The following is a 14,069-nucleotide window of genomic DNA, read 5'->3' as shown; positions in this document are numbered from 1 at the left end:
CCAACTTTCAAGTCTTTCTGTGTGGACTTGTCATCATTGTGGAAATTTCAATTTCCACGAAATTTTCCTAATTTTTAATTTGGAGACTCTTGTGGACTTGTCGTCATCGTGGAAATTTCTTAATTTTTAATTGAGTAGGTCTCTTGTGACATGATTTTACGTATCTTTATCTGTGAGACGGATCAACCCTACTGATATTTACAATAAAAAGTAATACACTTAGCATAAAAAGTAATATTTTTTCATGGATGACCCAAATAAGAGATCCGTTTCACAAAATATGACCGTTTCACACAAATTTTTGTTTTTTTAATTATAACTAGATTTTTTGTGTAGACGGAGATTTGCGGTACCCAAAATTTCGAAACCTGACAATTTTCACTCATTTTGTAAATTTGCACCACAATTTTTTGAAATTCATTCAGTCGCCATTAACCTCATTTTTTCGGAAATTTAAAAGGGTACATTTGACCACTTCTTGTCACATGGTATATCGGACTCTGACAATCCATTTAAGAGGCTGATTATGACAGCTTGCAAGTTGCAACCCCCCTCCCCCTCGCCATGCAGCTTATATGAGAAAGATTTGAATTTGGACAAGTCATAGACTAATATGACGATGAAAAGATAAATAATTGAGTTGGAAGCAACCACCACCGTAGTAAAATTGTGTTGTCTCAATTTAGACTTATGAGACGCGACTCTTTAGCTATGATCTTGCTTATTGATGGTACGAGGGTGTCTATAAATATTAACATTTAAGGTCTTAAGTACACAACTCATCAGAACAATAATATACTATCTACAGACTACAGTGAGTTGACGTACTCAAAAAGATTAAAATTGGAGAAAATCATAATACTTACAATCATTCAACGGCTAAAGATAATTGTGAAGGCCACATATTTTGTAAGCATGCAAGACAAATGCATCTCAATGCATGCATATGTTCCGAAAATTTGAAGACATAAAAGCAAGCGACTTTAGTCTCCATAGCTTATTAAAAGCTCTTCAAAACGAGACACAAACCTAGGGTCTCCATCTGATAGTATGTTAGTTTGAACTTTATGTAATCGTACGATATTATTCATGTATAAGGTGGTCAGTTTTTCCAGATCATTGCTCATGCGGACTAGTAAGACGTACACAGATTTGGCGAGTCTATCTACAATTACCCATATATCATCACGACTTTATCTAGACTTTGGTAAACCGACTACAAAGTTCATTGAAATATATTCTCATTTCCATTCTTGGATTTCCAATGGTTGAAGAAGTCCCTTAAGTCTTTGATTTTCAGCTTTGACTTGTTGGCACACGTGACACTTAGAGACAAATATTGCAACGTTTTTTCATTCCACTCCACTATAAATTTTTCTTCAAAAGTGCCTGTACATCTTGGTACTATCGAGGTGGATTGAAAATTGTGATTTGTGTGTCTCACACATCACTTCTTATAGAAGATTATCAATGTCAAATACACATAATCGTCCTTTCATCCCCATGATTCCTTTGTCATCTATTTGGAGATCTGATGGTTTTCCTTCTTTGATTTGTCCTTTCAGCTTCATCAAGCCGGGGTCTCGATATTGACTCATCTCGATCTGTTTCCGCATATTTATTATATTTTTCTATCATGTTAATCAATGTATAGAAACATGATTTTCCAGAGAACTTTAATATTTGGTATCAGAGTCCTCATAATCCTGCCTTGAATATATGTGTTTTTCATTTTTTTCTGATTTCATGAACTTTTCGAATTTTTCTCTCTTTTTTTTGAATGTTTGTGTAAAAAGCATGAATTTCAAATATAATAATATCAAGTAATTTACTTAGGAATTTTTTGAATATAATTGGTAAGTGAACTTTGTTATCGGTTCAAGTTTAGTTCTATAAAGTTCACTATTAAATCTTAAAGTTGGTACTTTGTTTCTGAAATTTTGATATGAAATGAGCAAAAAAATTTGAGAGTATAAATGAGATGTAATTGGTTTATGATATTGAGAGATTGAAGAACATGGTTGAATATGATGTACAAGCTAGCACACGAGAATTCGATAAGCTATTTCAGTTTTTCAAAGATTTTGAGAAATGAAGATAAACACAAGTTGTCGGCAATATTTTTTAGATTTTTATGAATTTTATATATTATAAAATGTAATTAAAGAGTGTCAGCCATAGATACATTTTGAAAAAGCCACTTCCTCCATTTAATTGGGCAGAAAAAGCTAATTCCTCCGATTAATTGTTCTGTCCAATGCTCAAATAACGTGAAGTGTGTCCATTCCATGTTAAAATGGAAGACTACTTTAATCTCATTTTTAAATTTTATACATTATAAAATTTAATGGAAAGGGACATCCCAACTACTTCAAATTGGCACGATTACGATCTGAAAATTGCCATGAAAGGTTGCCTGAATTTCCGCTGTGTTTGTATTGATTTTGCTTGATTATTTCCATTATGGTTCCGGGTTTTGGGGTAAAGTCGATCCTGGGTGTGGGGGCAGTGCCCCACACCCAATCAAGGGTCAAGATTCAATTATGGGGGGTGGAATTTTTTAAAAAAATAAAATAAAATGGGCCAGAAATTTTCTGGCCCAGAACTGCCTGCACGGGCAGCATCGAATTTTCCCCGGGGATCGGAAACATTTGGAGTTAAAGACCAATACTTTTCTAATGGCATTAATTAAGTGAGATTAAAATAAGTGTTGAATTTGAAATAATCTGAAATATTGGAAATAATTTTCGATTGAAAATAATGATAATACTACTTTTGAATTGGAATTATATTTTAAAATTTCAAGTTAAATTCAATTTCCAATGCATGTTTAGAAATTAATTTTGCCTGTTATATATATTATGTCGAATATTACGAGTATTTATTTGATATTGACATGCAAATTTAATATTATGATTGCATTTACTTTTGAAATTTTAAATCCAAAGTATGATCATATGGAGTTCTTCACATAATAGTTTGTTAACGATAGGTCTTAGATCCAACTAATCTTCTTGGAAACACTGCTGTGTCTAAGGAGTTTGATTTTTAAAGAGATTTTAGTCCTACCAGTATTTCGTGAGAGTATTATTGAAAGTGTTTGATACCCCATGGATGATAAACGAAAGCAAATCGAAACAGGAAAAACATAAACTCCAAACCTTGTGCAGGAAACTTTAGAGAGGGAGAGAAAGAGAGAGGGAAAAAAAAAGAGTTTCTTAAAATGAGATGAGGATAAAAGAGATGGGAATTGAATGAATTGGTGGGTGCTGTGTGAAAAGGAAGAGAAATTGAGAGATGGGTGGAAAGATTAAAATCTTTAATTTACTCAAAAACACCCCACCAATAGGCGACAGGGCCACATTCACACCTCTATGCACAGGTAGACACGAAAATTTTTCAAGAACGCAATACAAAAGAGAGCTTTCCAATTTTCATTAATGCCCACAATAAATAAATAAATAAATAAATAATTAAACCAAAAGTCAGAAATGTGGAAGGATTCAATCTCTGCAGTTTCCAGAGTGTGATGTTAATGAAAATGAAAACTTTGTTTAATATTTATAAAACTAATAAGTAATACCAATAATATTATTACCAAAACCAAAAGGGATCGAAATCCCCATGATAAAGAAAAAGGTTAAAACTTTAATTATGGGCTCAGAATTATCACAGTTTCCAAGTCTTTCTCGTGAGAGGAAACGGGCGGAAAGGCTCTTCCTTTCTTTGTCTTTGGTTTTCAAAATCTTCACGCCAAGCACCTCTCCCTTTCTTATGCATCCATGCCATCCATCACACGGCTGTTTTTGTACTACATGTCAGTGAATATTTATTGCACCATCGATATTACTGGGACAGCAAATTGGTTAATGACTTGAGATGTTTATTTATTTTATTAGATTAGATTTGGGTAAAAAAAAAAATTGAACATTCCCTTCACGTCTCTTAAAATACACTAGAATTCGAATGGGAGGGGATCCTCCATGGACAAACATTCATCGATCGATTACAGCGTGGACTATCAGGGTATCTAAACATGTTCGCATTGAATTGTCATTTTTTAGTATTATAAAAGTTGACAATGTCTAAATAACTAGATGTTCTTGTCTGCTGATTATATGCATACGAACGTTTATTTCATATATAAGATTTGGCCAAGCACGAACGTTTACTGTATATATGTAAGAATCGTTCGTACGTGGTTATTTATATAATCTGCATAAGAACAAATTCGATCCTGCCAATTAGGAGTGTATATTATATATATACTAGTATTTAACCCGTGCAATGCACGGGATGATATTATTAAAAATTAGTGAAAAATGAATAGACATTTAAAATGAAAAAATAATATAATTATAAAAACTATTTTTTCGTTATTTTTAAAAACTTTCTTAAATACAACGTATGTTTTTTTTGGCTAATAATCACTATCATATATCAAAATTTTAGATTGTGTTAGCCTGTGACAATGGCATGATGTTTATCGTGTTTAGTGTATTGATGTCGATCACCAACCTTAATAAAAATTTAATTCTTTAATTTTTGAGAAGCTATATATTATTATTTTTTAACATGTGATAAAAAATATTTTTAAATAAAATTCAATAAAATTAATGAGATATACTTTTTTTGAAATTCAATGATTTCATATAAATCTACATTCACAAACAATTTGTGACATGACACATGTTTGACATATTTGAATGATAACAATAATTGTTTCATCAATATCTTTATCCAAATGTGTTGTGATTTTATCTACAAAATCTCTTCATAATATACACAACAGTCTATTCTTCCTAAATAAAAATGAAATATGCGATTATAAATAAATTATGTATAAACCAGAAAAGTTATTTTATTAACATTTACTATGTGTATTTCAAAACAATGCCAATAAATTTTATAATGTATCTCCTAATAAGATGCGTACTTTATTTAGAATTGGTTTAATCATTTTCGTTACGGGATATTTTATACTATCATGTATCCGTGAACTTTGTAATATATAAGAAAATTATCACATTAGTAAATACGTAATAATTAAAATTTTGTTCAAATAGAATCATAATATTTTTTTACTTCTCGATCATGAAAGTCAGATTTCAAACTTAAATGTCTCGTTGTTTCCATATGTAGTTAGTTCATAACAACAAACAAATCTAAATTTAAACGAAGATTACATCTTGGAAGGATTCAACTCAGATATAGTGCTGAAAAGATGAGTCATTTCAGAATTCAATTTTGGAGTAGATATATTTAGTAAGATAAATAGAATAAAATAGATTTTTAATATAATATGCAATATTGCATTATTTATAATTTAAAATTCAAATAAGACATCCAAAGGGAAAAATATTATAATTGGATGCTTTTGGCAGAATTATATCATACATTAACTCGTTGAAATTATGAAAATCTCGAATTACATGCATTGGATGTCAACATTTCTGATTATTGAGTGTAATATACATGTTTATTGAAGGAAATTTAATGCCCATTTGAAACTATTTTGAATCTATCTCTTTTAATTTTCTTGGGCTATCTTATTTGAATGTTTAAGAAGACAATTCAAGATATACAATATACATATGGTTTTGGAAGAAAACTGCAATACATTAATTCTTTCAAATTAAGGTAATCTCGAAATAATATGTATTTGAGATAAAAAAAAAAAAAAATTTATGATTATTAAATGGTAATTTAATGTCCATTGGAAAACTTTGTTGTAGTGATAACTTTTAATAATCAACCAATTTTATTTTTAGAAAAATTAAATTAACTAATTAAATATTGTATTTTTTTAGTAAGTAATTTGGACATGAAATTATTTAAAATAATAAAATGTATTTTTGAATGATTTACCTCATGAGTGATACTGAACATTGCAATCATTTGTATTTTAAATTTATTTATACATTTTTTTAATTACATTGATTGATATAATTAATGCAAAAATTTTAATATAGTTTAAGTTTTCAATAGAGTTTAGTTTCAGTTTGAATAAAAATAAATAAATAACATATAATACATAAATTGCATTTGAATTAATATAAAAATTAATTAAATTCAAAATGAATTAAATGAATTGATATAATCAATGTAAGCAATAATTGAAGTGATCATTTATTACAGTACGCATACGTCAATATTCACGATATATCTTTCTTTTTTTAGAAATGATATTTTGACTGAAAATTATTATTTTTGCAAAAACTCTGCATACACACACACACATATATATACATACATATATATATATATATATATATATATATATATATATATATAAATAAGTGATGCTGAACATTGCAATCATTTGTATTTAAAATTTATTTATACAGCTTGTAATAAAAAATAAATATATCATAGTAACACAAAATCATATCACAAATTAAATTGATTGATATAATCATTGCAAAAATTTTAATATAGTTTATGTTTTCAATAGAGATTAGTTTCAATTTAAATTAAAAAATAAAAAACATATAATACATAAATTATATTGGAATTAATAAAAAATTAAATTAAATTCAAATTTGAACTAAATGAATTGATATAATCAATGCAAACAATAATTGAACTTATCATTTATTGCAGTACACATATTTCAATATTCATGATATATCTTTCCTTTTTTAGAAATGACATTTTGGCGGGAAATTACTATTTTTGGCAAAAACTCTGCTTTTATATATATAGATATGAAATGGCGAGGAAAAAACTACGAAGGGGACTTCCCATCTCTTGTTAGTTTTTGGAGTCGATTTAGGTACAAGTTTCAATCTTAAGAGTAAATTTGTTTTCAACTAATCATTATCTTTGAATTAATATATGTTAATTATTTTTCATCAGCGTCCTTAGCTGGTCTCCTCCTATATCCTCAGTCTCTGACTTGAGCGTCGGAGGGGCTATATCGGGACACCTTTCCGGCCCCCTTCTAACGGTCTTTTCGTGATTTCAGGCTCAGGGCAAATTCGAAGCCTGCGTCTGGACTAGCGTCATTTGCTGGAATCGGACCCTAAATTTTCAGTGAGTAACATTGTTGATTGTGTTATTAAATAATTATTATATAAAAGTAAGATGAAAAAAGAAAAATAAAGCCATTTTAGAACTAGCTAGAGTTCTTTTTTAAAATCATTTTTAGCCTATGTGATACACCTGCAAAGAGTAAGTCCATCTCCGATAGAGATAAGAGCCAATTCAATACGAGAATCCTAAGGCAAGAAATCATTAAACTCTAACACTAGTTGTCTGCATGCCCTCGTATTAATCCACTATTCCATCCAACATTTCATCGGATTCCACGACTTCTTGCCTCCAAGACCTCAAATGATTCTTCGTGATAGTTTCTGTATTTAACTTTATCAACATCCAAAAATGCAAAATTAATTAAATATATCATTCTCATAATGCATGCATTTTCAATTTCAGTTTTAATAAATACGTAATTTTAATGTATAAATATCTTAATTCATATAATATTTATTACAACAAATTATTTTTTACATTAGCAGCAAGTTGCTTGAGAACCATGTCGGCTTCGGATTCAGGATTTTGTGTGTCACGTTTGCCTTTTGGATGAATGGCAACCTTGTCTCAATTGCTTCGCATCTATGCCAATTGCTACTGTCTAAAAAATAATAATATATATTAAGAAATATTAGTATGTCTTCATAATATTTATGCTTTAAAAATAAGAAATGTAGAGATCCGACATACATTTCAATCGTGGTGAAGGGCAAGAGCAGACGATAGAACGAGTAGCCGATAAAGACTCCAATTTTGATAGTATTTTTTGTGTTCATAATTTTCGACAACATTATATTGATATAAACAATCTCTCGGGTGATGGTACATTCATCATGCTCCTATCAATTTGTTTGCTAGAATAGTGAATATACATTTTTTTTTTTTTTTTACATTTTTAGGCATATTTTATCGAGAAAATAAAATATTCTCTAACACGACATTATATTTGTCGACAATGGTCGTTCTTGTTTCTTTGAGTTGTTCATGCTCCCTGAGATATGCACTTGTCTCCAAAATGTACTGCTTTTGAAAGAAACGGTTCAGTAATTGTTTCTCAACCAGCTAATTAACACGACTTGACCAATAAAAAAAAGTTTTTCAAGTGCGGAAGGATTTGACTGGACTAGTGAGTAGTATTTATTTACTTGGGTAGTCTTTTAATAAACCCTACATATGTATAAATAAGACAAATACTAAGCAGCTCTAAATAAATAACATAAAATATATAGAAGTTCGAAAGTAAAATTTTTGTACATCTCTCTTTCTTCTATACTCAATGAAGAAAAATACTAAATGACTTTAGTTATGGATGACAATGAACACATACTCATATCAAACTCGTCCCGAACAGTGAAGCGGGTTGAAATGGGTCCTAGGTTCGAGGCAGGTTTGACCCAATGAAGTGGGTCGGAATGGGTCCTGGTATTTAGTGAACCCATCCCGGATCCATCCCGCCTATTATATATTATCTATATATTTATATAAGTATACATGCATGATTTAATTATATTTTTTATTATATTGAAAGATAAATACATTAATTCCTAATTTTATTCACAATACTCTATGATTGAAATAAATGTATATTATTACGATATTTTAATATAAAAATATATAATTACGAAATTTTTTTTATTAGTTGAATATAAAATAATAAATTTTAATCGTGATAAATTTTTTTGCTACTAAATATTATTAACATAAAGATGAAAATAAATTTTATGATTTATTAATTTTTAAATGTTTTATTATTATGTAATGACTACCATTAATTTTTTTTTTTTAATGAAAAAATTTATCATGTCCAACCTGTATTGGACTTATTAGGTAGTGAGGTAGGTTTAAAGTGGGGCGAGATGGGACCCAAGTTTGTCAAAACCCATCTAAGACTTGTTTTGTTTTCATTTATAACTTTGATTTTACAATATTTTGTAAAAACTAAATTCAATTATGACTTATCAAATGCATAAACTGAACCTCTGAATATCCTCTACTCAGGGCCGTGTTTATTCAGAAGCAAATGTGTCCAATGACTCAGACTCATCCCTTTTTTAGGGCCCAAAAATTTTAAAATTTTTTTATTATATATAACACTAAATCATTTTATAAGGGATTTAAAATTTTGCAGCTCCAGTCGCTCCTTCTGTTTCCGTTCCTCTCCGGCAATAGCTCCTGTAAGTTCTCCACCGACCGTCTCAACTTCTCCGCCAGCTTCCGAGCCGGTGAGTTCACCACCGACAGCCGCTCTTGCTCCTGTTCAATCGCCTCCATCTCCTGCACGGCTGCAGCACCGCCTAGCTTGGACCTTCAGATACTTGTCATTGTGAATTCCTTGTCGATGTTTGACTCAAGCTTGTAAATCATTTTTGCACACGCGTAACACATCCAGATCTGGAGCTATGGGCCACATTATTCCCATAAATTTACCTGATTTCCAATAATAATCGTGCATTACTGTAGCCTGTAGTGGAGTACTTCACACAAAGCTGTGCTCCCTGCAGAAATAACCTTAAATGATTTACTTTTATCTTCAATAATTTGAAACTATAAGGTCGAAAAATTAATTTATGGGAATAAATTTTTCTTTGTTGCCCATGTAGTTAGGCTCTAATTATTAATCCCGGATCTATATTATTCGCACCAAAACCAAGACTATCGACTCATTTAATGTTACAGTTACAAACACATTGTGAAACGTTTCTAGTAAGTACTGTGATTGGTTTGGTCTATTGATGAATTAATTATATGAAAAAAATAGATTAACTTAATCATAATCACATTTGAGAATTTAGGGATATTGGAGAAAGTGTAAAATTAGAATAAACAGTGGATTGTATCTGAATTCTTTGTCATTTATTTATTAAATTGTTCATTGAATTATTTTTTGAATTCTTAGGTTAATCATGCCTCCTAAGTACATGTCTGAGTCTCAAAAAAAAAAGGAAGCTAAAGATTGAAGAAATGATTCAAAGTCAAGCTGGAGATATCAACAATTACTTTGTTTCAAACAAAAACATAGTTGCAGAGGTTGAAAACATGGTTGATAATTCAATTAGTAGAGAACAAGATAATGAATTGGATGAGAACGAGATTGATACTAAAAAGTTCCTTGAGTCTGTCGATGTGGATGTATTCAATGATCATGAGAAAGATGAAGAGTTTGTTCAATATGAGAACTTGAATCAGGAAACTTGGTCTGATGATCTGGCAAAGTGGGACCACATTCACTACAACAAAAATGGCTTTTCGCAGCGCGCAAATTCTCTTTCCGCGGCGCACATTGCATGCTGCGAAGTTGAAAGCTGTTGAAAGTTCAAGATTATCCGCAGCGCACATGCGCACGCTGTTAATACTATTATCAACGGCGTGCATATGTACGCCGTTAATACACTATCCGCAGCATGCAATGTACACCGTTAATGTTAAAAAAACACTTAAATATTAGCGACGGTTTGTGACAAATCTGTCGCTAATAGCGACGGTTTAAAACCAAAGAAGCTGTCGCTGATGTGCGACGGTTTTTAAACCGTAACGACGGTATTTAAATTTAGCGACGGTTTGCAAACGTAACGACGGTATTTAAATTTAGAGACGGTATTATAAACCGTCGCTAAAATCTGCGTAAAAATAAAAAAAAAATTTACTTAGTAATTTTTTTTAAAAAATACGATACACCTATGATAAATAAACTCACTTATGATAAATAAACTAATGATCTTAATTAAAACATTTAAAAAAATTAACCAAAAATTGAAACAAAAAAATGTACTTAAATCGAAATTAAAATCGTATAAGAGAGAAAAATTTTAAGTGTTGTAAAGTAGTGTGGAGGAAAGTGGAACGGAAATCGGATATTTATAGACAATTTGCGACTATTACCGACGGTTTTCAAACAAACCGTCGCTATGAGCGACGATTTACATAGCGACGGTTTAAATATAATTGTCGCTGATTTACGGCAATTAGCGACGGTTTTCTAAAATATGTCGCTAACAGCGACGGTGTTTTATTATACCGTCGTCGATTTAAAATGGCGACGATTTTTGTAAACCGTCGCAATATTTAAATTAGCGACGGTTTGATAAAAACTGTCGCTAATTTAAAATTTCGCAACATTTTCCGCAGCGTGCCATCATTGCACGCCGTGAATGCATAGGGTATTAACAGCGCACATTATTGCATGCTGCGAATAATATATAATATTACTTTCCGCAGCATTCTTTTAATGCACGCCGTTAATGTATATGTTATTAACGGCGCGCATGAAAGGCACGCTGCGGAAAGTATATAATATTTACAGCACACATAAATGCACGCTGAAAATATTACTTTTCGCAGCGTGCTTTTGATGCACGCCGTTAAAAGCACTATTCGCAGCGTGCTTTTCATGCACGCTGTTGATAACGTGCTGCGAAAAATCATTTTTCTTGTAGTGATTGATCAAAAAGTTAGAAAATTTTTAGTAGAAAGAGGTCCGAATAGAGATGTCATAAATGTATTTCCTAAAGATAGCGCTAACAGGCATTTCAATGTGTCACATTATAAGAGAATTTTGCCAAACGGGGAGAAAAGTGATAGAAGATGGCTATTATATTCAGTTTCTTGTAACAAGATTTTTTGTTTTTGCTGTAAGTTATTCAAGAAGAAAGTAGCCAAGACTGGATATTGTCAGTTAGCTAATGAAGGATACAATGATTGGCATAATTTGAGTCGATGTCTTGCAAATCATGAAGCGAGTAAGGAGCATATGGAGTGTATGACAAATTGGCTTGAATTGGAAAGAAGATTGAAGACAAATTAAGTGATTGATGCAGGAGTACAAGTACAGATTAATAAAGAAAAAGAGCATTGGAAACAAGTGTTACAGAGGATAATCGCAGTTGTTCAACGATTGGCGAAAAATAACTTAGCATTTCGAGGTAGTTGTGAAAAACTTTATGTTGAAAACAATGGTTTGTTTCTACAAATGATTGAAATGATTGCAGAGTTTGATCCAGTAATGAAAGAGCACCTCCGACGGATTAAAAACCATGAGACTTATACTACATATCTTGATTGCAGAATTCAAAATGAGTTGATACAGATGTTGGCAAGCGAGGTAAGAAAAACAATACTTGCAAAGGTAAGAAAAGCAAAATATTTTTCAATCATATTAGATTGTACTTCTGATATCAGTCACAAAGAGTAAATGTCCATTGTCATACGATGTTTAAATGATTCAAAAAGTTTCACAACAGTAGAAGAATATTGGGTGCAATTTTTAGATATTGTTGATACTTCGGGACTTGGGCTTTTTATGCATCTTAAAAATGCTTTAGTCAATCTTGAGCTTGATATTGATGATATTAGAGGTCAAAGATATGATAATGGATCTAATATGAAAGGTAGGCATAAAGGTGTACAAAAAAGGTTACTTGAAATGAATCCCAGAGCTTTTTATACTCCTTGTGGTTGTCACAGTCTCAATTTAGCTTTGTGTGATATGGCGAATTGTTGTCCTAAGGCTATATCATTTTTTAGAGTAATACAACAGATATATACATTGTTCTCCTCTTTTACCAAGCGGTGGAAGATTTTCAAAGATCACGTGAAGGGTTTGACAGTTAAGCCATTGTCACAAACACGATGGGAAAGTCATGTTGAGAGTGTTAAAACTATAAAGGAGCAAATTGCACAAATAAGAGATGCTTTGTATGACTTGACAAATGATAGTGAAGATCCCAAAACGAAGAGTGAAGCTGAGTCCTTAGCATTATATGAACTTGAGAATTTTGAATTCTTGCTTGGTGTGGTAATTTGATACAAGTTGTTGCATGCTATCAACACTATGAGCAAATTTATTCAATGTGAAAATATTGATATTGATGTTGCTATCAAACTTTTAGAAGGAATTGTTTTATTTCTTGAAGAATTTAGAGAAGATGGTTACGATAAGGCCATGGTTGAAGCTAAAGAAATGGCATGTGAGATGGGCATTGAAGCTGTATTTCGAGAGAAACATGTTATTCGAAGAAAGAAACAATTTGGTGAAAGTAACAGTGAAGAAGTGATACAGTCAGCTGCAGAATCTTTTCGAATTTACTACTTTCTCTTTATAATCGATCAAGCTCGTTCTTCTATGAAAGCTCGATTTGAACAGTTTCAAAAATATGAAGAAACATTTGGTTTTTTGTTCAATCTAGAGAGGTTACAACGTGCAGACGATGAAACTTTGTTGAGGTCTTGCAAGAATCTTGAAAATTATTTGACTCATAAGGGTTGTTCTGATATTAATGAGGATGACCTATTTTCGTAGTTGATATTCTTGAGGTGCTCATTACCAAGACAAACAAAATCGGCTATTGATGTAGTTAATTACTTGAAGAAAATGGATGGGTGTTTCCCAAATGCTCATATTGCTTATAAAATCTTATTGACTGTCCCGATCACAGTAGCAAGTGCAGAGCGAGGTTTCTCAAAGTTAAAGCTCATCAAAACTTTTTTCCGATCAACCATGTCACAAGAAAGATTGAATGGATTGGCTATGTTATCGATTGAGAAAGAAATTACTGAACAACTTGATTATACATACTTGATTAGTATTTTTAGCTCTAAAACTATTAGGCGGGTTGTTTTTTAGTGATCATTTTGAACATGTTTGATATTTTTATTCATTTTGTTTTTTATATTGTCTTTAACGTATTGATTTAATTTGAAAAATTTTTATGGAACTAAAAAAAATTTGAACACACATTATAATTCAGAGGCCACTCTTTAAAAGTTAGACTCAGACCCAAATATTGTTAGGATCGGCCCTGCCTCTACTACACATATACAAACATCAATTATCTATTGAAGACTAGGTTCAGACATAAACAAAACATAACTCTCTTGAACACAATCTTCTTCAGTCTTGTATAGTGCCTTTATATACTTGACCTTTTTCGACGGTCAAAACTTTATCAACGATCACCTGTACTTGTAGCCAACATAAAAGCAAGTTGTATTTTGTCTTCTTTTCCTTTGTAGTCCCTAAAATTGATGCTCATTGGCAT

At 31.2% G+C, this 14,069-nt stretch overlaps 1 protein-coding gene across 1 annotated transcript; it reads left to right on the top strand.

Annotated features, from left to right (window-relative positions):
• Positions 1–12,223: 12,223 nt before the first annotated feature.
• LOC140840820 (uncharacterized) lies at positions 12,224–13,330 on the top strand. The gene is made up of 2 exons (XM_073207985.1): positions 12,224–12,821; positions 12,921–13,330. Exons 1-2 carry the CDS (start codon positions 12,224–12,226, stop codon positions 13,328–13,330), a joined length of 1,008 nt encoding a protein of 335 aa, XP_073064086.1.
• Positions 13,331–14,069: the final 739 nt, after the last annotated feature.

This window comes from Primulina eburnea, chromosome 9, assembly GCF_022965805.1.
Source record: "Primulina eburnea isolate SZY01 chromosome 9, ASM2296580v1, whole genome shotgun sequence".
Taxonomy (NCBI): domain Eukaryota; kingdom Viridiplantae; phylum Streptophyta; class Magnoliopsida; order Lamiales; family Gesneriaceae; genus Primulina; species Primulina eburnea.
Note: the sequence above shows the minus strand (reverse complement) of the source record. Positions and strands in the feature narration are given on the sequence as shown.